The sequence below is a fragment of the Platalea leucorodia genome (genome assembly GCF_965183815.1).
Source record: "Platalea leucorodia genome assembly, chromosome: 3".
NCBI lineage: Eukaryota > Metazoa > Chordata > Aves > Pelecaniformes > Threskiornithidae > Platalea > Platalea leucorodia.
Genome location: NC_138825.1, coordinates 95,540,913 through 95,565,308, shown reverse-complemented (window position 1 = coordinate 95,565,308; position 24,396 = coordinate 95,540,913). Strand labels below are relative to the sequence as shown.

Here is a 24,396-nt window from a genome sequence, read left to right as displayed (position 1 = left end):
AAATAACTGTGACTGGAAGAAACTATGATCTTTGTGGCATTTGTTAGTCACTGCTGTGATAGCAACTCTGCTGGCAAAACCAGCAGTATAAATAGTAGAGTATCAAGATGCTCTTACAAATCGGTTTTGATTAATGTGAACTCTCAGAGCCTTAGTCAGTAGGATGTGTAATGTAACAGTGACTAGGGCCAGTTTTTCTTCCCCCTGCCCTGCAATTTCTTCATGCTTTAGTCTGAGCATTTTTCTTTTCCAGTATCAAATCTATGAGGTGGAAGGTGAGATTTCAGGAACCGTTAACAAAAATGCGTAGCTATTCACAGTGACAGGGTTATAATGCCAATGTTGTGAAATAGCCAGAAGAAATACCACCCTGTAGTATATCGTGTACTGGCAGTACTTCTGCTGAACCGTCGGAAGAATGAGAAAGGAATGCAGCCAGAGAAATGGCTGTCAGAGTAATGTTGATTCTCTAAATAAACATTGGGTTTTAGTGAAAGGATGATTAAAAACTCATGCAGAGAGCCTGTGTCCCTCAGATAGCGGACTAGCTTCTTTCTGTCAGGCATCCCAGACATAGGATATGGAGTAGGTTAATAAGCCTCGAAGAGGTTAAGAAAAGGGACTGAAAAGTTACAACTCTGCTAGGCTGAGGTGCCACTGTTACCTACAGAGCTGCTCAGAATTGATAGTAATGGGGTACACCTGGAGACTTACCTTTAGGGAGCAGCTCTCAGAGCTCCTGTGCTGACACTAGATCGGCTGATCCTGGAGTCACAGGTGGGGAACTGTCTGTTGGAGTCCTAGATATGTGGTTGGTATATCCTCTTCATCCAAATACTAGCCCATCTCCGAAATATGTCAAATGTCAAAAGTCATTGGTTTTGAAGTGAAGAGATACATTTCCTGGGAAAGTCTTAAACTTCTGGGTGTCAATGGAGACATGGAAACTGTATCCTTAACTACTTTACTTTACCCATAGTTTATAGGAAGTTTGTAGCTACACAAGCACATGGTATTTCAGAACAAGCACTGATCTGAGTTAGTTCCTAGATTGGAAATGCCAGCCTATATGTTGTCTACTTATTTTTAATTCATCTTAAGTCCTTAGTTTTGCTACTGCTTTTTTGCTTTTCATATGTGTATGCTTAGACACTAGACTTAATAGGGGTTAATAGACTGTGGGACAGATCTTTGTTAGTGTAAACTGACATTTGTACCATAATCTTTGGATTATGGAAGTGGATGATGATGACGATGATGATGATGATGATAATAATAATAATAATTCATGCAGTAAAGAATGGCCTCTGACATCTAAGAGGTTGACCTATGCTGTTTTACCTTCCTAATATAAACTTGGGGCTCCAGTTATTATGGTGAGTAGAATAGTTGTAATATATTTTATTATTTTGAAAAGACTTCAGCAATTCATTAATATCGGAGAATGCTTTTTAAGTGATACTTAACATTATTACATTTCAAATATTATTTTAGCAAGGCCAATGAGATGAATTTCCAGTTCTGTTGAAACTTTAATAGGGTTTAGATTTGCTTTTATGCCATGTTATGACTGGGTTAACAATAAATCAATAGATGATGTGTAAGTCAAGCAATTTTTCTTTTGACAGATCTACTGTAAGGGAAAAAACATAGTTACAAAAATCTATCAGTTGTCCATGAGTATAAGATCGCTTCAAAATTTTTTCTGCTGTGTTGCTTCAGATGATAGAAATATCCAACTGGCTAGACTTAATTTTCTAAATTGTTCATCCATAAGAGGTTATGAATCTTTGAGAACCTGTTGCAGCCAGAAAGCCTGTTTGCTTATTATCAGTACTCTACAGGAAGTTTTCTCATGGTTTTCGTTTGCATTTTCTTCATGCCGTCTGTATGATGTTGTAGGTCAACTGAACTGGATTGTTTTCAAGCCCATGTTCAATTCATGTCTGCACTGCATTTTTAAATAACAATGTAAAAAAAAAAAAATTTGTAACATTACCCACTTCTATCAGTAGTAAAGTATGGTATACTTCTTACCCGTCTTACTAAGGAACGTAACTGGGCGGTGGGCCATTAAAAAAAGGTGGTAGTTGGGTCATTTGATGCAGTCTGAAAAGCAGAGAAACAAAAAATTGTAAAAGCCCTTCAGAACACAGCGAGACAAAATGAGGGGAAGCTTTCCTGTTCCACTGCTCTTCCGCACTGCCTAGAACTTTCCCCTTCCTTGTAAAGCTCCATCATTACAGCCCCTGAGGGCTCCACAGATGCTAAGGAGTCTGAATCTGAATTCTCTCAGTGCCAGGAGGCACACAAGGCGCGAACATAATTCTTCCACTTCGATCGGTCTGCGGCTGCGTGCTCTGGAGTCCCAAGGGCCACAGCGCAGTCTTCTGTTGGTTTTTTCCTCAAGACATGACCGATCCAGTTCCATCTCCTCCTCCTCACTTCATTACTGATTTTCTCCATCTCTGAGTTGATGCTCGTCGTTTCTGCAACTTTTTATTTTTTTTCCGGGAGGAGGTAGTTGGCCTCCTGCCCAACCCCCATGACTTGGAGGGCCAGTGGTTTTTCTGTCAGGGTGGCCTTCCCTTAGGCTGCGTTGGTTCGCGGCACCTTCTTCAATTTTATCCGGTGCACCCTCCAGAGAGGGATCCCCTATCCACCACCCAGGGGACGCGCCTTCTAGCCGTGCAGCCCCAGCCGAAGGGATGCTAAGGAGTTCCCTCTTAAAAAAAAAAAAATACTGTAGGAGGGAGAGGAGGAGAAAGAGGTGTAAATCACCTGTTATAGGTTACACACAACTCTGCAGCACAACTAGGAACTAAACATAAACTATCCGAGGCCCTGCTTATGTGCTGATAATACATTCTGCCTTCATTTTTCTCTTCTATTTGCTGTTTAGTTTCTTGCAGTCCGGTTCTGTTCTGTTTGAAACTGGTGGCATTTAAGAGTGGTGACTGGAAGCGTGCCTTCTGGGCTGAGGAGTCACTTCCTGATGAAGAAGGTCAAGAAGGCGGCAGTTGTCACTTCTTCAAGGACGTGTGATAGCGGTGAATGCCACTTGTATTTGCCAAAAGCAGAAAGAACATCTACTAACAGCAGAGGCTCTGCTTCTGCTGATATTTTTGTTGATGGTATAAAAACCACCCCTTGATATCTATCATAAAGGCTTCAGTCAGTTCGTTATCAGTTTTCTGTAGAAAAAAAAGAAAATGTGCAGGCCTGTAGTTCTGCATGAAAATAAATGGAGCGATCCTTTGTTCTCAGGTTTTTCAGAACAACTTCTCTGACTTCTCATGTTAAATGAAAATAATTTGTGGGAGCAAAATATAGAAACAAACTTTTAACCTATGCAATTTATTTGTAAAATATGTGTCCTTTATGTATTTGAATATACAAATTGTGGGAGTTGCATGCTTTTTAAGACATGCTAATAGTGAAAAAGGAAGCAATGCCAACTAAAGAGAGTGCAGTCTGGAGTAAGGAGCCCTGTGACCATGTTCTCTGAAGCTCTGAGCTGCCTCTGGCTGCTGATTCATTAGTTCACTTCCAAAGCACTGAAACCTAAATTTTCAAGCGTCATCTAATCTGGAATGTATTAACTTCTAGGTGTCTGAATGGATAGGCAAGTCAGACTTGTCCCAAAGATGGGTATCGGGAAGGGTTAGGAATGAGGAAAAATGGATGCCTTCTGAGCTCAGATGATGTCTTTCTAGTAGGGCTGTTCTCATTTTCCCTTCTCTTGAGCAGCTGCATAAAAAAGCAACAGGAGCCTTGATCACGAGGATAACAAGAGTCTTCTGACCAGCCCTCAGCCCCTTGGGTGAACCATGGCATACCTGCTCTGCTGGGGCTGCTGTGGAAGCAGGACAGAGCAAAGGAAACAAATTGTTTTCCTGTCCCAAGCCCTGTCTTCGTTAGGTTATTTTAAGGGAGGATCTTATGCTTGCTCACATGGGTCAAGTTTGCCTCAAGAGTAGCACTGATTTGGGCCTTTGAGGCCCAGCACGTGCTGCATACTGGTAGTTCAGCAGTAACCAAGTGGGAACAAAAGGATCAGCAGATGCAGTGAAACCAAAATGTCATAACGTTTAGCAGAAACTTCCTGACATGACTAATCCAGGAGATTCGTGGGGTAAGCCTTAGTAAATATCAGCTGAATGCATTTTTATGTAATTAATATTCTATCAGGTGATCCTAACCATTAACAAGAGCCTGTTTAAAGAAACAAGGCAATATTCCAGTAGGCTAAGGAAGGTGTCATGTAATGGAGTATAATTGGTGTGGGTTTTTTTATTTGTTAAATGAGAGGCTGTGCCCCCGCTGGTGGCTCTGGTCTGGCTCGGTACGTGCTCCATGGGGAGGATGCTGCCGAGCCCTCTGACAGTACGTTGTTGAACATTCCGCTCCATTTCTGCAGTGCTAAAAATAGTTGTCCTCATTTTAAAACACTGGGCTATTAGATTATTCCAAGGGTCTGGCATACTCAGGGTAATGGAAGGCACATATCCATAAATTATCAAAACAGTAAGTAGTGTTTGACCGCACTGATTTTACTTCTATTAAGATGAGTTTCCTTGCTAGTAACCCTGGAGTACCAAGTCTATTCTGTAAATCAAGCTCCTGGCAGTGCCCCAGTAAATTTAAGAATAAAAGGAAAAATGTTTGTTCTTCATATTGAGGACAGAGAAGCATCTGACTGCTTCTTGTTTTTTGGGTGTTTTTGCAGATATGATTCTACAAAATTTAAAAACGTTTAAAATATTTTACAGCAATTGTTTCTCTTTCCTAGTCTTGAAGAGAATCTCATGAAGTTCCAGTATGTTTGCCATTATAAAATATGTTAATGACTAAAATGTTCTAAATAGCAAAACACATTCTAAGTGATTGATACAAGTCTCTCTCAACTCTTTTTTTTATGATTAGTTAATGTGATACCTAATTCATTTTTGGCACTGTATTGTTTGGTAGTACAAGTAACCAATGCGCTGAATAAAGTTCACATACTTGTATGTTAAGATAGTCTCTCGGTTTTTTTAAATCTTTTTTAATGTGAAAATATCTTATTTAGGGAGAAAAATAGCTAACTGTGGAAGTCAAGGTATACAAATTAATATAAATGCATTCTAAGAAAGTTGTGAAGTACACATATCATGCATCTTACTCTGTGTTGAAAACCTTTCTCTATAAAGTGAATCCCTAATTTTATAGGGTGTTGCAGTGCAATTACAAACTGCAAAATCAATAAATGATAAATACATTAAGAATCCGGGTTATAAATACACTGCATGTTTCCGAAATAGTTAAAGCAACCACAATGTTAATCATTTTAGATTTAATAAGAATCAGTATTGATGTAGGAGGTTATTTTTGCATTGATGTGTTGAAGGAATAATCATTTGTAGAACACTGATTAAACAGTGCAAGACAAAACATCTCTGGCTTGTCTCCACAAAAAACAAAAAACAAACAAACAAAAAAAACAAACAAAAAAAAAAACCCAAAAAAAAAACAGTGAATGTGGTTTGTATTTTTTCCTAGTTTACGGCTATCCAGTATAGCAGAGAAGATGAAATAGTATTATCTGGTAACTATTAGACTATGAAGAATTTTTCTGAATTCATGTTGTAAATCTGGAGAAAATGAAGGACTAAGGATTACTTGTAATGATTAATTAGAATTTTTCCCCAGCATGCTAGCATCTATTTTTACAGAGGGGAGCTGGAAGGAAGATGTTGGAAACTGTGCCATGAGTGGTGTTAGAAAAATGCCATTTTAACAAGCTATTTTAAGCTGTATTTTAATTGTTGTATATCATGAGTGCTTTGTATTTATTTGCTTAATTACTTGTATCATTTTGATGAGTAATTGTTCTTTTATTGTCTCTTTCTGTTGTTAAGAGAGATTGGAGTTTTTCCTTTGTTCTTTTTTTGTGTCTGTGAGGCATTTGTCTTCTACTTGGCTTGGAATCACATGAGTGAACTTTCAAAACTTTCTTTTGTCGCTAAATTCTGGCTTGGCTAGAAAACTGAATTGGATGGCGTGCGAGTTACTAGGGCAAACTTCTGTCAAGGAATTAAGACCCATGAATGGAATGGAGAAAGCATTTGATTTTAGATTCCTTTAATAAGTCTTCTAAGCTCCCGCTTGAAGTCATATGAGCATGGATGAATTCTTCTAACAGAACTTAGCTCAGTAACTTTAGATTTATTGAGACCAAAATTAATGTACTTCAGGGTGGCATATTTCATGAATCTGTAAAGGGAGGGTGATTGTTAGCTTTCAGTGACAGAGCCTGGTTCTCACTAGGTCTGTAATTGTTTAACAAGCTTTGCTAAGAAGGAATGGAAAAGAAAACAGCTGCAATATTTTATATTTTAATTCTAAATGAGATAGTACTAGGTTTTTAACTATACCTCTTCCTTGGAAAGCCCGATATTAAATGCAGAATTGAATTGTCTGCAGCTGTCAACTCAGAGCTATTGATTTTTTTTTTTTTTCTTTTGCCCAACTAGTGCTTATTCCAATATTGAAGATGAAGTTTACCATGTTACTCAGCTTGGATAGTTACCTTTTAAAAACATTTTTGATGAACATGGTGCTTGTTTGTACTTCTGCTCAGTTGGTAAACATAACTTTAAAGCATCCAATTTCTTGAATAGAACTTACAAACCCAAATCAGATTCTTAATTTTCATGGGCAGTGCAAGGAGAAAGTAATCTAGGGGGAAGGGGGTGACTAACAGTCAAATGTACAGCTGATTTATTTTGCTCTTTTAAAACATGGGGTAGAGGAGGGAGTAATTTAACAACACGTACAGAACATTCACTTAGGAAGTAGGAGAAACATATTTTTGTCTGCCTGGTTGCACAGGATCAAGATTTGCATTTCCTCCTGCTGGGTAGGTTAGGCACTCCCCTAGAGATGGGGAAAAGATCTGAAACTCCCCTTTGACTGAGCAGAACCTAGAAACCAGCAGTCTGCTTCATATGTAAAACTCCCTGTGGGACCTAACGGTTTAAGTGTAGATCCCTGTGGGCTGAAGCACCTAATAGGTGTGAGGGAGAGAGTGGAAGCTGTTGCACCCTTGTTGGGATTTTAGGTACTTGGGTAGTATGCAAATGTCTTCTGAAGTATTTTTTTCTGAATCAGGGCCTGAAATAAAACTTGAGAAAGATTTTCACGTGATGCAAAATCTGTAATCTTTTTTGTCGTCCAGTTGTCTGAAGCAATCTACAGATATATCTGCTTCATAATTAGATAACCTGTAATTGTTAATTGCCTAATATTTTTGAAAGTGAAATGTATTTTAACCAAATATAAGTCAACAGACATAAACAACCCTAGAAATCAATTCAGCTGTTCTGTAGAAAAAGAATGAGAAGCAATACATGTCCAGATGGGGTTTTTTTCTCTTAATTTAGCTCAGTCATGAGTTAGGTCTGTAAAATGATGGCTATGTACGTTTTGTTTCAGGGGGAAGCTGGCTTAGTAGGTGCTCCTGGCATACCTGGTCTTACTGGTTCCAAGGTAAAAAAAAAAAAAAATAAAATAATAAAGCAGTCTCATTTTATATATTTTCACTCTCAACACCCTTTTTGCCAGCTGTCCAGTATCTACATAAATTGGATTTGAATTACATATCCAGTTTCTGAGTTGTATAATGTGACAGAGGAACTTTACTCTCAGCTTCTCTTTCAAAAGAGAAAGGATGTGAGGTGCAGTGACACAAATTTGCCTATCAATCAGTATTATTTTGCATTAAGAGCAGTTGCCCAAGTCTCAGAACTCTGAAGGTTTTTCCAGCCACAAGACAGCAGATTCAAAAATTTGAAATTTGAGAGTCTCATGATCTCAGCAAAATGAGATGAGGGACAGCACTGCTTCTTCTACTCTTCCATTTTAATATTTTGCTCCTTTCCAGAGTTAGAATATTGTAGGAAGGCCAGAACTTGCAAAAAGAGACATCTGTATTATAGACCTTGCCGGTAATATTTGTTAAAGTTGCCTGACTTTTTTCATGGTCAGATTTTGTTTTCTGTTGATTGCAGCTGTGTTTAACCATAAGTATTTGGAATGAAATCTTAATATCACATGCATCTGTCCAGCTAATTCCTTCTGGAAAATTGTTGGGGAAATAGCTCTGCTGCTTCCACAAATTAAGGGACTACACAGAAAAAAACATTATTTTGTTCATATTAAAATTTCAAGAAAGTGTTCTGCAGTGTGACCTTGATGCAAAGGGCTGATTTGTGTATCTTTAGGGCAGATAATTCCTGTATTATAGCACAAAGGGAAGGAAGGAACTTATTTTCTGCAGATGAGGTAGCCAGCATTGAGTTTAGCAACATGCTTACCACAGTCTATCAATTTATACATTCAAAGCCAGGATCTCATTGACTTGTACTGCAGGCATATTTAAAACACTGAAAATCAGATGAGCAATCCTACCGTGCGTATGAAGATGAGTAATCAATGATTGTCCCTGAAAAAGCTTGTGTGAAATGTTTTGCCTAACTTAATATTAGAATTCTGCCACAGAAAGGAGAATTTAAGTCAGTCATAAATGTGTTATTTTGCAACTTTCACTTTTTTATTTCTGCAACATGAGAATTCTTTGAAGTAACTTACCAGTGGCTAATATTGTTATGTTTTTAATACTGTTGAGTGGAAATTACCTAAACTTCTTTCTCTACACTTTCTGTTGACTGTATTTCTTATTTTTGCTAATTGGAAATAATTTTTTAAAATTCAAATATGTGAAAAAAATCTGGACACTTAGGCTGTATTTCTGAAAAAGAAGGAATTAGTTAATCACCCCATACATTGGTACAGGCCGAGAACTGACTGGTTGAGCAGCAGCATTGCTGAAAATGACTTGGAGGTGGACATGAGACTGGGTATAAGCTAACAGTGTTCCCCTGTTGGGAATAAAGTGAACCACATGCTGGACTATGTTAGCAAAATACAGCTGGCAGATCAGGGGAAGGTATTTTCCCCCCTTTGCCTGGTGGTGCTGCATCTGGTATGCTGTGTCATGTTTGGGGAGTCTTCCACCCTCACTTTTTCAAGAGATGTGGAGAAACCAGAGAGGGTCCAGCAGGGAGCTAGTTCAGGGGCCTAGAAAACAAGAGCTTTGAGGAGAGTTTCAAGGAGCTAAGTCTTTTGAGTCTGGCAAAGAGGAGGCCAAGGGACGATCAAAACTGTCCTGCCGGCTTAAGGAGCCCAGCTGGTTGATCTTCAAGGACAGCTTTCTAAAAGCCCAAGAACAGTCCATTCTGATGTGCAGCAGGTTGAGCAACATGGCAGAAGGCCTGCATGGATGAAGAGGGAGTTCCTGACTGAGCTCAGACACGAAAAGAAAGCTAACAGTGGAAGCAGGGGTGAGCTACCCAGTAGGAATATAGAAACATTGCCAGAGCATGTGGCGATGGAGTTAGGAAACCAAAAACTCATCTCGAATTGACACTAATGAGGGATATGAAGGGCTTGTTAAGTGTATCCGTAGCAAAAACAAGGCTGAAGAAAATGTTGACCCACTGCTTAATGGGGTGGGGGACATGGAAAATGTGCTGCCCTCTGTCATTAGCAAAAGATCATGATGACTAGGGGAGGTTTCTGATGGTTGGAAACAGACAAATATCACCTTCAGGCAAATATCATCTTCAAGAACGATCCAGGGAACCGCAGGCCAGTCAGCCTCACCTCTGTCCCTGAAAAAATTATATAGCAAATTGTGGAAGGCATTTCTAAACACATGAAGGACTAGAAGGTGACTGGGAACAGCTAGTATGGATTCACCAAGGACAAATCATGCCTGACCAACCCGATTGCTGACTCCAATAAGATGACTGGCTGTGTGGATTAGGGGAGAGCAGTGGATGTTGTATACCTTGACTTCAGCCAGGCTTTTGGCACAGTCTCCAGTCAGAGCATTGTAGTCAAATCTGTGAGATATGGACTGGATAAACGGACGATAAGATGGGTGGCAGATTGGTTGGATTGATGGGCTCAAAGCTGGAATAACTGCTATGCAGTCCAACTGCTGCCCTAGTAACTAGTGTCATCCCCCATGAGGTGATACTGGGGCCAGTGTTATTTTGTGTATTAATAACCTGAGCGATGGGATTTGCAGCAAATTCAGGGATGTTATCAAATGTGGGGAAGTAGTCAGTGCACAGGAAGGTGGGACAAGGATGATATTCAGTGGGACCTCAACATGCTGGAGAAAAGGGCTAATACAGAACTCAAGAAGTTAGGCAAAGGCAAACATGAGGTCCTGCCTCTGAGAAAGAATAGTCTCATGCAAGAGTGCAGGCTAGGTACCAAATAGCTAGAAAGCAGCTGTACAGAAAAGGAGTTTGGGGGTCCTGGTGGGTGCCTTTGTGGTGGAGAAGGCCAACTGCATCTTGGGCTGCTTTAGCAAGAGCATGGCCAGCAGGTCAGGAGGAGTGATTGTTTGGCACTTGTGAGATCGCATCTGGAGTTCTGTGTCCAGTTTGGGGCTTCCCCAGGAGAGGAGAGAGAGCAGCTCACTGGGGCGAGCCCAGTGTAGGCCCACCAAGATGGCCAGGGCCTTGGAGCCCGTGATGTACGAGGGGAGGCTGAGGGAGCTGGGTTTGTTCAGCCTTAAGATGAGATGATTTGGAAAGGGGGAGGGTGGTGTGCAGACTCATTGCTGTCCGTAAGTACTGGGAGGGTGCGGAGAAGCCAGAACCAGACTCTTGTCAGAGGTGTATAGTGAAAGGACAAGAACAATGGACACAAGCTACAACCAGAGAAATTTTGACTCTATCTAAAAATAATTTTTATATAATGCATTGGGAATTGAGTAAAGATGGGATATGCAGTCTCACAAATGGGAAAGCTAAATGAAGAAAACACTTTGCTTCTAGGAATTTGTCAAAAGTGAATAGGCGTTAGCTGTGTTGTATCTCCAACAGTTGGAGAAGAATGGGAATCATATAATCATAGAACAACCCAGGCTGGAAGGGACCTCGAAAGATCTCCGGGTCTAACCTTTCGTGAGAAAGGGAAACGAGATGAGCAGAAGAGAAGTTGCATAGATTCAGAAATAATTTCAGTAATTAACCACTCATTTTTAGGTGAGGACATACGGAAGGTTATTTCACTAGATCCGATTTTGCATGCTTGGTCTTGGGCATGCTTCTAAAATTGACCCCTAAGCTGTTGATTGTATGAGCCACCCCAGCCAAAAGAAAGCAAACAGAAAGCAGCCACTGTAGGTGGTTGATGAAAAGTCCAGAACTATTTGATAGTCTATGCACCTGCACATCTCCAAAGCTTTGGATTTAATTCCCAGATGTGTAGTAGATGATGCTACATCTGTTGAAAGATTTGACAAAATGCTGCTAGAAATTTTGCGAGTTGTAGCCTGCTATTCTAGTTAACCTCACTTAAACCTTAGACTTCTATAGAAAGAAATGACACTCTCTGAAGGGTGAAAGAATGTTTAGACATTGCTTATTCTAATTTTTTGAAAGTAACTTAGAAAATACCATATGCTTTACTTTGGAAATTTTCCAGTCTCTTCATCTTCAGACCTGTAAAAATCACGTACATTGTACTGAGGCAGCGAGACTGGCAAAGACATGCAAACCATCTCCTCCTAGATGACTTGAGGGAGAAAAAGGATGTTTGGGGGGAGGGGGGTTTATTAGGTATTTTTTGTGCTACGAGTATAGAATTTTGGCCGTATGTCTGCTGTATGTCTCGTGAAACATACAAGTATACATTAATAAAGATCTAAACCAGGTGTTATTCTTGTTAATATAGGCAGGCTGCAGACTATTTGAGAGGGGCATTAACATAGTAAGATAGTACATTAAGATCTTTTTCTGAGCTAAAAGTTATCAAGTTGGAGCTGGAAGAGCATTATAACAGGTCTCTTTATTGAAAGATAATCAAATAAAGAATTCAATTTGCTGAAATAAGCTGAGATTGAATTAATATTTCAAAACTCACTCCTGTTTTTTTTTCTAATACTTGGGTAATTGGATGTGGTTTTCAAAGTGAAAGGAATGAGTTTTCTTTCAGTAAATTGTGTCTGTATATTTTTCTCAATTGTTCCAGGTTTTGGAGGCCTTCACAGCTGACTAGTCATATTTAAAAATTAAAATGAAGGTACTAATAGGGATAAATGTGTTAAAACTGGTTCTACAGAAGAATAGCGGGTTTGGCATCAATGAATAATTTAGAATTTTTAAAGCCAAGAAGACCCCTTAGGCTGAATGGAAGAATGATTGACTACTGTTAACTGACAAAACTGTGGAAAACTGTGTCATTTTTTTGTAGAGGTTTCACACCTTTTTGAATGAGAGACAATCAGTATCCAAATGATTTTTTCTGTTTTAATCCCATAATAAAAATTCAGTGCAATAAAACTATTTTAAAGAATGTAATTATTTGAAGACTGTTTGTTTGAGATTTTTATTTTATTGTTTTGTGTTCCAGGGTGAACGTGGCTTTGTGGGTAGTAAAGGTGAAGAAGGTGAAAAGGTAAATTATTCTGTCCGTGTTATTTATTTTTTTCAATTTAACAATTTCATATATGGCCAACCAAGTAGAGCTTTGTTCTGAAGGTCTTCCTTAACTCTTTCATGAATAAAATTCTTTTTTTTTTGCTATGCAAATGGTTCCTGAAATGCTTAAGAGCAAGGAGGTTTTTATGCATGTTAATTGGTGCCATCAGTGCTTCTTTGAGAACCACTTTTTTTTTTTTTTTTTTAAGAAAAGATTTAATAATGAAGTCTAGCATAACCATAACCACTGTACTCCAGTAGTGTCTACCTCTACCTTATTTCTATGGTAACTAGTGAATGTTTATTTATACAGTATGAAATGCATGATGAGATGATATGTAGGTATTTATAGTACTTAGTAATTGCTTTTATACATTACAAATGCACTTTTATAGAAACTTACTGTGCTGATCACAACTACTAAATGTTTTACACACTTTTTTCTTAAGAACATAAATTTACTGCAATAGCAAAATTTAATGTTTGCTACAGCATAACTGACTGCTAATTTTAAAAAGTTAATTTTCACTGATATACTTCTGTGTACCTACACAGTAGTTAACATGAGTTTTGTCTCCTGCACACATCTGGCTCCAAGTGAATTGACTTGACTGCCGGCAGCCAAGCTGAATGTAGGTGCATCTACCTTTTCCTCAGACTGGGAGTTGAGTCCTTTTGCCTGATGGACTGGCATGTTGCCCTAAGGACCTTTTTAGTCTCCCAAGAGCCATAAAACTTTTCCGAGTGTAAATTCCGGGAGAAGCCTTTCCTTGTTTTTCACCAGTGGATATTGGAAATGGAGCTTGCAGCAGTCTGCCCTAATTACAGATGCTCTGCACTGGCCAGAAATAGTTCAAAAGCTTATGCATTAAAACAGGAACTAAACTGGCCCTGTGGAAGGCTGTCTTGGCTGACAGAATGCCAGCCTGGGTCGCTTTAGGTGATGCAACCTAATGTTCTTGTGTGGCTTCAGACAAGTAGGTCTTCACAGGTCATCAAAGGCAAGTCTGTGTTGAGGGGCAAGAGGAAGGAAGAGCCTGTTCTTAGCTTGCCTGATAGGAATTAAAGTAAGAATGGTGATAGCTTACACTTGAAACTTCAGCTCCTAACAAAGTTACTGCCTGGTTACTGCTTTTTCACTAGTTTTGGCTGATGTGGATTAGGCAACCTGAATTAAGAGTCTTTTCTTGGATCATAGATAGTTTCTCTGTGCTTCAGCTCACTGGCTGAAAAGGGTGCAGAAGAGCATTTCTGCTGAATTTATATGTGATAAAGATGAAGAACGACAGATACTGCGATTCTGGCAATGTTCAGACTGAAGAAAATGGAGAGTAGGTGGCAGCTTCTGAATTTTAAAAAGTGCAATATACTTGTGAATTTGGCTGCTTTGGACATGGGTATATTCACTCACTCACCATACTTCTTTTGAGGTGTCAGCCAGCTTTCCAGTGTTCATATTTTAAAGAAAGCATGTTCTGGATTAACAGGATTTAAGCAGATTTAAAATTGCGGAGATTTTTTTAGGAGGAAGTATTCCAGTAATCAGGAAGGAAGAAATATCAGAAGTAAAAACCAGCATCCATAGCAACTAACATTTATAATGTAAAGATTCATTCTCTAAAAAAAGCACTTGTTAAGCTTGAGTGTTTCTAACTCCACTGACAGATCTGATTTCCTTGGTGGCATCGTTATTCATCAGTTCTGAAGGACTTGTGGATTCTTTTTCTTTTTTTTTCTTTTTTCATAATTGCTCTGCAGCTGTGCTTTCCTCAAGTTTTATGAATAAGTTGTGTTTGGACGCAGGCACGTGGTTCCAGCTGTTGCTGCCACTCTCTTTGCTTGATTTCCCTTATTTTAAGGCAGAGGCAAAATGACCCAACCACTGATGGTCACATTTTTCTTATCTGGAAGCTGAGTCAGCACATTTCAACCTTTTTTTTTTTTTTTTCCTCTTTTTGTCTTGTAACTTCAGAAGTTAATTAAAAGATCCCATTTAAAAGTATTTCCAGTGTAACTATTAACTTTTATAAGCTCCAGAGGAGCTTGCCAAGCCACTCTCTATCATTTGTCAGCAGTCCTGGTCAACCGGGGAGGTCCCAGATGACTGGAAGCTAGCAAATGTGACGCCCCTCTACAAGAAGGGTCGGAAGGAGGATCCAGGGAACTACAGGCCTGTCAGCCTGACCTCGGTGCCGGGGCAGGTCATGGAGCAGATCATCTTGAGTGCCATTACACGGCACGTGTGGGACAACCAGGGGATCAGGCTCAGCCAGCATGGGTTTATGAAAGGGAGGTCCTGCCTCACTAACCTGATCTCCTTCTATGACAAGGTGACCTGCTTAGTGGATGAGCGGAAGGCTGTGCATGTTGTCTGTTTGGACTTCAGTAAGGCCTTTGACACTGTCTCCCACAGCATTCTCCTAGAGAAGCTGACTGCTCACGGCTTGGATAAGTGTACTCTTTGCTAGGTAAAAAACTGGCTGGATGGCCGAGCCCAGAGAGTGGTGGTGAATGGAGTCAAATGCAGTTGGCGGCCGGTCACGAGTGGTGTTCCCCAGGGCTCAGTGTTGGGGCCGGTCCTGTTCAATATCTTCATTGACGATCTGGATGAGGGGATTGAGTGCACCCTCAGTAAGTTTGCAGATGACACCAAGTTGGGTGGAAGTGTCGATCTGCTGGAGGACAGAAAGGCCCTACAGAGGGAGCTGGACAGGCTGGATCGTTGGGCCGGGGCCAACTGTATGAGATTCAGCAAGGCTCAGTGCCGGGTCCTGCACTTCGGTCACAACAACCCCATGCAACGCTACAGGCTGTGGGAGGAGTGGCTGGAGAGCTGTCCAGCGGAAAAGGACCTGGGGGTGTTGGTTGACAGCCACCTGAACGTGAGCCAGCAGTGTGCTCAGGTGGCCAAGAGGGCCAATGGCATCCTGGCTTGTATCAGGAATAGTGTGGCCAGCAGGACCAGGGAGGTGATAGTGCCCCCGTACTCGGCACTGGTGAGGCTGCACGTCAAGTACTGTGTTCAGTTTTGGGCCCCTCACTACAAGAAGGACATTGAGGTGCTGGAGTGTGTCCAAAGAAGGGCAATGAAGCTGGTGAAGGGTCTAGAGAACAAGTCTTATGAGGAGCGGCTGAGGGAGCTGGGGTTGTTTAGCCTAGAGAAAAGGAGGCTGAGGGGAGACCTTATTGCTCTCTACAACTACTTGAAAGGAGGTTGTAGCGAGGTGGGGGTCGGTCTCTTCTGCCAGGTAACAAGTGATAGGACAAGAGGAAACGGCCTCAAGCTGCGCCAGGGGAGGTTTAGGTTGGATATTAGGAAAAACTTCTTCACCGAAAGGGTGGTCAGGCACTGGAGGAGGCTGCCCAGGGGAGTGGTTGAGTCTTTATCCCTGGAAGTATTTAAAGGACGGGTAGACATGGTGCTTGAGGGCATGGTTGAGTGGTGGACTTGGCAGTGCTAGGTTAACGGTTGGACTCAATGATCTTAAGGGTCTTTTCCAACCTTAACGATTCTATGATTCCGTGATTCCATTAACAATCTATTCCGCTGTCCTTCAAATATAAGGAGATATACAAGTGGAAGGATCTTTACTTACTCAAAAATAATTTGAGACAGTTTTATCAGAAGCTACACATCGTGATTTATGAGGAAAGAGTGTGTTTTACGGTTATGGGAAGCAGGTCTCAGCCCGGGCTTTAGCAGTTACTCAGTTTAAACTTAATTCAAATAATTATTGAAGAACAACAATACTGTTTCCAGTAACTGGATCCAGTATTAAAAAAATGTATCAACACCTTTGCATTTTAACATAGTGTCCCAAAATAAAATAGCTTTGTACTAATTTCTGTGTAACAAACATGATTAAAAAGCCTGGAAATTAAAATTTGATTATTCCTAATACAAAAAACTCCGCCCCATCTTGCATATCGAGGAACAAGATAGTGCTTGCACACTGTTTTGCGTATCACCTAGAATGGGACACAGCTGCCTAAACATGGGGTACTTGCCATTTCAAACTCTCTGTGGAGGTAAATTAAAATGAACAATCCTGTACTTTTTGTTCTGGTGACCATATCATTCCATAGGATTGAATACTTGAAACCAACGCAGCCTTATACCTCTCAGTTCACCAAATCAAACTAGATGACTTTGGCTTTTATTGTACCATGTTCTGCTTTGGCAGAGCAAGCTCTGGGGACATCAGGGAGACGCGGGTGACTGAGGTGAAAGTGATTGATTGTACATAAATTAAAGATACAGGAGGCATCTGTAAGTTAAGCTATTGAGGGAGATTCTTTTAGGCTGTTTAGAGGTTTCTTTGCCACACTTGATTCCCCTTGAGGAATCCAGAAGTCTTCTTCTGCCCTCCTCCTGTTTTTTTGGTCTCAGATTGAACTTGGTTCTCTCTTACAGATGCCAGTAGTGGTGAGGGGAGCTGCAGAACTGCACATGCAGGTGTTATGCTGCAAGTTTTCCCTCTACAGGAAATATACGCTCAGTGTAAATTTGTTTTAATTCTCCTGGTATTCTGCTTTATTTCTGTTGCTTAGATAATGACATTGTCTTATATGATAGTCTTATAGCTGCAACAAAAACATTGGTCTATCCTTCTATAGCATGACTGAAAAAGTATATGCTGAGAGCAATTTTAATTGGTTTGCTGCCAGGAAGGCAGACTATATCATGTGGATCCATCCTCATTCTAATACTGTCAGAATTGTAATTTTACAGTATGGGATAGAAAGTATGAGTATTAAATTTTATAATGATAGGAAGTCAGGAGGGACTGATAATAACTAGAAGAAAGTTTTAACATCCAGAATGTTCTTGGCAAATCAGAGATGTAGCCTGAAAAAAATAGGATCCAATGCAGAAGGAACAAGTGCAAGGAACTACCTGCAGGGGAGAATAAAAATGAGCTGCGAAAAACCAAATCGAATAGTATCTAGTCAGAAATTAAAATCCAAGGATTATTTGGAACAGAAGCTGAAGACAGGCAAGTGAAATCAGGCAGTTGCAAATGAAAGACTCTGAGATGTTTCGAAGTGGAATATTGTCTGCAACACTAATTGAATAGTCTTGTGGTATTGATAAGGCTTCAACTCAAAGGATGTTGAAAGAAGGGCACTGAGAATGTCTGGTGCTCAGGAATACAACCTTTGAGGAAGGATTTCATGAATGAAGATTACTTAGTGTAGACTCAGCTGAAAAGAAATATGTAAACAGTCTTCAAATACATAAAACTGCTGCAAAGAGGAAGGGAATGGTATATTTGCTGTGTCCGTAGTAGATAACATGCAAAGCAATGGGCTGAAAGTGCAGCGAGGAAGATGCTGTGTAGTCATAAGGAAAGGGGTTTTAATTTTAACGCTGTTGTTTATTATGGAAGTAATTTCCTCTTCCAGTGGTCTGCACTTTTTATCCTGGTTACAGAAAAGGGAATAAACTGAAGAAAGGCTCGCTTCATGAAAGTACAGGAGATAGATTATCTTAAATGATTTTCCTATATTCTGTTAATCATAATTATGCAAGGTATCATTTACACTGATTTCTAATTGGATAAGCACAGAGAACAGCAAGACCATTTCTTTTTCAATGTATATCCTTGTTTGGTTTTAATGCCCAGTTAATACTTTTCTGTGATAGGACAGGAAAGTTCTGGAACATGTTGCCCAAAGTGGTTGTGCAGCCTCTTTTCCTGGATGTTTTCAAGACCAGCCCTGAGCAGCCTGGCCTGAGCCCATAGCTGACCCTGCTTTGAGCAGGAGGTTTTGCTAGAGACCTCCTGAGATCACGGCCAGCCTCAATTATCCTGTGATTTTATAAATAGTGAACATGAATGTGATATTTTTCTGATTCGGCACATGTGTTCACATTATAGATCCACGTAAAAAAGGAGAACAATAAAAAGTGATAATTGTTTGGGGGTTGTTTCGGTTTAAATATTGGCAGCGCTGGGGTGTGAAGGTACATTTAATTTATAGTATGGACTAATATTGTTCACCAGAATATGTTATAGGCAGGTTTTTTAAGATGTGTATATACCTTCACACACACTCATTTTGGAGCATCACATCTGGGGGTGACCAGTGCCCTTGCTTAAATACCCGATCACCTGTCAGCTGATGCTCTCTTCCTGATAGAAGCCGTCGTGGAACCCGTGTTTGGGTAGCGTTGTACATGGTTGCTTGGATGATGGGTGTGTATGCATTCTCTGGGATGTTTTTAGCTTAGGTTTGCTGCAACCCTATGAAACAGTTTACTTTGCAATACGAATAGTTACAAATGTTCAACATAAATGAAATCTAAAGTTGTCTTCAAAAAGTGTTAAGTACCAAAAAAAAAAAAAAAGGAGAATCTTAAAATTTATTGCTTTGAATTTTGCCATGCAGCTGTTGGGTTGTCTGATCCCAGCTCCATTCACCTGAGTTGTGGCAATTCCCATAGCTGAATTTCTGTCCCTGCACCTTCTAAATACAGTTTTATTTACAAGATGAATCCTCTTGTTTCATTTTTACAGCCTTCTATGTATTGCTGTTTTCTTCTTTCTTTCTTTTTTTGACTGCTTTCTTCCAAATAGTGTCCCAATGCAAAGCAATTACTTTTTTAAGAATAAAATCAGTGTCAGTCTTCGACAATTCAGAGTATGAAGGAGAGCCAGGCACTGAAATCAGTGACCCATAAAATAAAACCTGCCTTTCCAATCAGCTTGTAGGCAGAGGTTCTGAGGCAGAGTTGTAAAAATCAGAGATCTCTGATCCTGATTTTGATAGCTCTGGGAAATACTATAAATACAAAATGTTAAAAAGGAATAAAATATGGAATAGTTTGATGCGGAGGATCACATGCAGAGAATTGCTGTATAATGCACAAACAAGAATTTGAGCCTTATAGAAATTGCAGTGCAGTGAAGTTACATGTGCTCCTGCTTCGAGTATCTCACAAGCCTCCAAGTTGGAACTAAAAGCCCAGAACCCCCAAAATAACAGAGTTTAAAAGCCAGGGGAAATCCTGACAACAAAAGAGTCCGCAAAATGGGCCTCCATTCTAACAACAAAGCTAGAAGCACCAGGTTTTCTTAAAACATATGCTTAAACCTATGTCACAAAACTTGGTGCACCATTTAATGAGTGTCAGTTTACTCTAAATAGAGAAAACCAAAATCCACTGAACAAAAACAAAGGGCAGAGGCTTAGCTCAAGCACCAGTTGGTTTGAGTTGCTTAAATGCAGCCATTGGGGAGGAGATAAGTTATCTCGTCACTAGCAATTCAACAAAAATTAATTTCAGAAATCTCAATACCTAATTATAAATGTTTTGTCTTTTTCTCAGGTAACCCTTGCCTCTCCAGCAGTCATCTTTTATACTGTAATTTGTAGCTTCTCAATTTGCTGAGGCACGATGTTGAAGTGCTTCGGTTCAGATGAGTGGGCACATACAATGTTTTGAGCTTGGCAGCTGTTATGAGCTTAACCAAGAAATGGACTCCAAGTTAGGTCTGAGATCTTGAAACCTACAGAGGTTGAAATCTTACTGTTGCTATGTGTCGTGGTTTAACCCCTGCCGGCAATTAAGGCCCACACAGCCGCTTGGTCGCTCTCCCCCCCAGCAGGATGGGGTGAAGAGAATTGGAAGGGTAAAAGAGAGAAAACTAGTGGGTTGAGATAAGAACAGTTTAATAATTGAAATAAAATAATTATAATTATAATAATAAATTGTAATGAAAAGGAAAATAACAAAGAGAGAGAAATAAAACCCAAGACAGACAAGTGATGCAAATGAAAACAATTGCTCACCACCAACCAACTGATGCCCAGGCAGTCCCCAGGCAGCGGCCTCCCAGCCAACCTTCCCCCTAGCTTATCACTGAACATGACACCATAGGGTGTGGGATGTCCCTTTGGTCAGTTGGGGTCAGCTGTCCCAGCTGTGTCCCCTCCCAGCTTCTTGTGCACCCCCAGCCTCCTCGCTGGCGGGGTGGTGTGAGGAGCAGAAAAGGCCTGGACGCTGTGTAAGCACTGCTCAGCAATAACTAAAACATCCCTGTATTATCAAAACTGTTTTCAGCACAAATCCAAAACATAGCCCCATACTAGCTACTGTGAAGAAAATTAACTCTATCTCAGCCAAAACCAGCACACTGTGGTAGTAAATGCTGAGGCCAATTGAGTTGTCCTTAGTATCATTATCTCAATACCCCTTCCCCACCTCAGGCATGAGTAGCATATACGTGAGCAAATGGGCTTGTTATTTTACAATTATTATTTATTTTTATACCTGAAGTGTGTGCATTACTTGAGAGTTGGAACTGGACCAAAGCCTGTTAGTTAATCAGACAAATAACCTCTAAGAAGCCTTTTTTTAATTTGTTAAACCTGTAATTCAGTCTCTTATCTCCTGGCTCTTGCTTCCTTTGGTCACTTCAGCTAGTACTCTTTTTACCCAGGTCCCCTGTTTTTCTGTCATCTTGTCTGCCTTTTTGGTTAGAGTATGTATTTGCTGTCTTATACTTCACAGATATGGTTCCTTCTGTAATTGAGCTAGAATACTGAGAATTCAGTTTTGTGGGACACATGGAACCTGAGCACCGTATAAATTTCATTATAATTTGGCAGCATGTGTGGAACAAATCTGTATTTTATTTGGTATAGTGGTGATAGAAAAGTCAACACATTTACATGTTAATTATAGCTGAGCAAACATGACTGGATTGTCACTAATAGGTAATAGTGATTTCACAGAGCTGGGAAACCTGAATTCCTTGTCTTGCTTAGTTGCTTCAAAATACTAGTATAAAATCCCTGTTTCTGTTTTAACTCAGAGAGGCAAGTAAGGTATGCTGTTATATAGACTAAATCACAGTACTAGTTGATATCTCAGAAGTTGTGAGTGATAGAGTAGGAGGATGGCTGTGCTCTGGAGAGGGACTCTTCAACTGCAGTTTTCCTGACTGGTTGCTTTCCTTTATAAAGCATATTCACCTCCCATCTCACACTTGAAACAGAGGATTTTAAAACTGCATGTTATTGGAGTGGAGCTATGTAGCAGTATATGTGCTGTAATATGCACCTGTGAACACTTGATCTTTGGTACATTTGTTATTTTACTGTAATTTTTGATTTATATTTCTCAGTAAAATGGTATAAATAAAAAAGTTACATGTATTTGACTAAGGGAAACTTTGAGAGTAAAACCAGAATGATAGTCATTCATTATTTCCAAAGTTTCATCCTTTTATCTTTCCTTTTTTTTATGTGTTGATTGTGCTTTTGCCTGTGTATACATGTGAGAAGAGAAAGAGTCTGGGGCTTGTCCAGCCTAAATGTAGAAAAAATTGTCATCTGCTTCATTTTCTTCTAAACGCAGGATGTTCTTTGTATATATTTACTATTTTGTGAAGTACAATTTGAATTATCCCAGGAAATAGGGCTTCCTCTATTTCCTTTAGAAGAGAATTCCTAATAGATCTTAGTGTCAAGAAGATTTCCTGTAGGTTCAATGTTTTCTACTTCATCCTATCACAGCTAATAAAATACTCCTCTATCTTCCATCCATTCAGAATACGCAAGGCTATAAACTTCCAGTGTGTCTCCAGGTGTAGTCTTTTATTTCACTGTCTTCAATATCCTTTTCTTAAATAAGCATATTTGAAGAAGGAATCACCTTTCCTTTCTAAGATCCTAGTTGAAGTTAGTCATTATTTAGTTTTCCTAATATTTTGATGTCTGTACTGTAAATCTCAGTGGTGAAACGGGTCTATATAAGACAGCTCAAGTACTGGGGAAGCCTCTAATCTACTTGAAAAATAGAAGATATTACTCATGGATAGAAAACAGTTGTGGACCTCAAAGGTCTATAATTAAAAATACTAAAAAATTACAGTTAAGAGAAGCAGTTAGTAACCCTCCTGTGTATTAGTACAGCGTTTCTATTTGTCAGCTGTAGATTCTGATAGAAATGCTTCAGTCTGAACAAAAGATTAGAAGAGTAAATTCAGTAAGCTGCAAATCTTGATGTAACTGTGGCCACTGCATATACAGACCTGTTAGTCTGTATGGTTTTTGGAGTAATGGAAGAATGTGCATTTTGCATTATAGACTAAAGGTCCAATTCCCTAATTTGTTTGGATGGTTGTGGAGTCAATGCCGCTGTGCTGAAAACGTGGTTCCTTACCTTTGCTAACTATCAATACACATACTTTATTGGGGGGGCAGGATTTCTGAAGTCCTTTAAATCCTATTTCATGCAGTCAAGACTGGATGCTTTATTAGCTGGATGAAAACGTGAACTGAGTTTTTTCATACTTGTCTCTTAATGCTATATAGGAAAGTACAGCATTCCCACCAAGTTGGGTGGAAGTGTCGATCTGCTGGAGGGTAGGAAGGCCCTGCAGAGGGATCTGGACAGGCTGGATCGTTGGGCCGGGGCCAACTGTATGAGATTCAACAAGGCTCAGTGCTGGGTCCTGCACCTGGGTCACAACAACCCCATGCAACGCTACAGGCTGGGGGAGGAGTGGCTGGAGAGCTGCCTGGCGGAAAAGGACCTGGGGGTGTTGGTGGACAGCCGCCTGAACATGAGCCAGCAGTGTGCTCAGGTGGCCAAGAGGGCCAATGGCATCCTGGCTTGTATCAGGAATAGTGAGGCCAGCAGGACCAGGGAGGTGATAGTGCCCCTGTACTCGGCACTGGTGAGGCTGCACCTCGAGTACTGTGTTCAGTTTTGGGCCCCTCACTACAAGAAGGACATTGAGATGCTGGAGCGTGTGCATAGGAGGGCAGCGAAGCTGGTGAAGGGTCTAGAGCAGAAGTCTTATGAGGAGCGGCTGAGGGAGCTGGGGTTGTTTAGCCTGGAGAAAAGGAGGCTGAGGGGAGACCTTATTGCTCTCTACAGCTACCTGAAAGGAGGCTGTAGTGAGGTGGGGGTCGGTCTCTTCTGCCAGGTAACAAGTGATAGGACAAGAGGAAACGGCCTCAAGCTGCACCAGGGGAGGTTCAGTTTGGCTATTAGGAAAAACTTCTTCACCGAAAGGGTAGTCAGGCATTGGAACAGGCTGCCCAGGGAAGTGGTTGAGTCTCCATCCCTGGAGGTATTTAAAAGACAGGTAGACGTGGTGCTCGAGGACACGGTTGAGTGGTGGACTTGGCAGTGCTAGGTTAACGGTTGGACTCAATGATCTTAAGGGTCTTTTCCAACCTTAACAATTCTATGATTCTATGATTAGAGTTTTCCCTTTCTCATCTTTTAGCTATTTAGCCATCTATTTTCACCTTTTAAGCTTTGGGGGTGGGGGAATATTTTTCTTTGCTTTGTTTGCACAATTGTTCTGCTCTGATGTTGTGGGTAGCGTTTTAGAATTTTTTTCATGAAATCATATGAGGTTAAATGTTTACAAGACAGCCATCTCAAGGAATGAGAATGCAAGTGTTTTTATTTGACAGAATGTTTTTTATTACCAAGCAGATCATATGCAATCACAAAGAGAGACACCAGTACACAGATATTCTAGGGGAAAAGGAAAAAGATATCCTTAATTCTACAGGAAGTCTCTACCTGTAGTAGAAGCAGTCACACTGGCGTTTATCCTAGTAAGCTAAACATTACCAGGGCTTATCCTGTAGTTCTGTGGTATTTGGCTTGATCTGACCATCTTCATACTGTTTAACTCGCTTGCTCTTTGAAACAGGCTTAATCAAAACTGCCTATTGGGAATAGTCCCTAGCCCGTGCTAACTTTTGAACTGTGCCTGGGAATTATATGGGGAAATGCTGATTAGACTCATTGAAATGTCTGCAAGAGACCTTCACAGCTGGGGTCTATCAATTTAATGATATAGATGACCAAGTTCCAGGT

At 40.3% G+C, this 24,396-nt stretch overlaps 1 protein-coding gene across 1 annotated transcript in view; it reads left to right on the top strand.

Moving 5' to 3' along the window:
• COL19A1 (collagen type XIX alpha 1 chain) overlaps nucleotides 1-24,396 on the top strand; it is a gene marked incomplete at both ends in the record, with an annotated part of 202,906 nt that overhangs the window by 59,232 nt on the left and 119,278 nt on the right. The window contains 2 exons of the mRNA XM_082305887.1: nucleotides 7,477-7,530; nucleotides 12,475-12,519. Coding sequence (XP_082162013.1) covers nucleotides 7,477-7,530; nucleotides 12,475-12,519 — 99 coding nt within the window. The remainder of the gene's footprint in view (nucleotides 1-7,476; nucleotides 7,531-12,474; nucleotides 12,520-24,396) is intronic.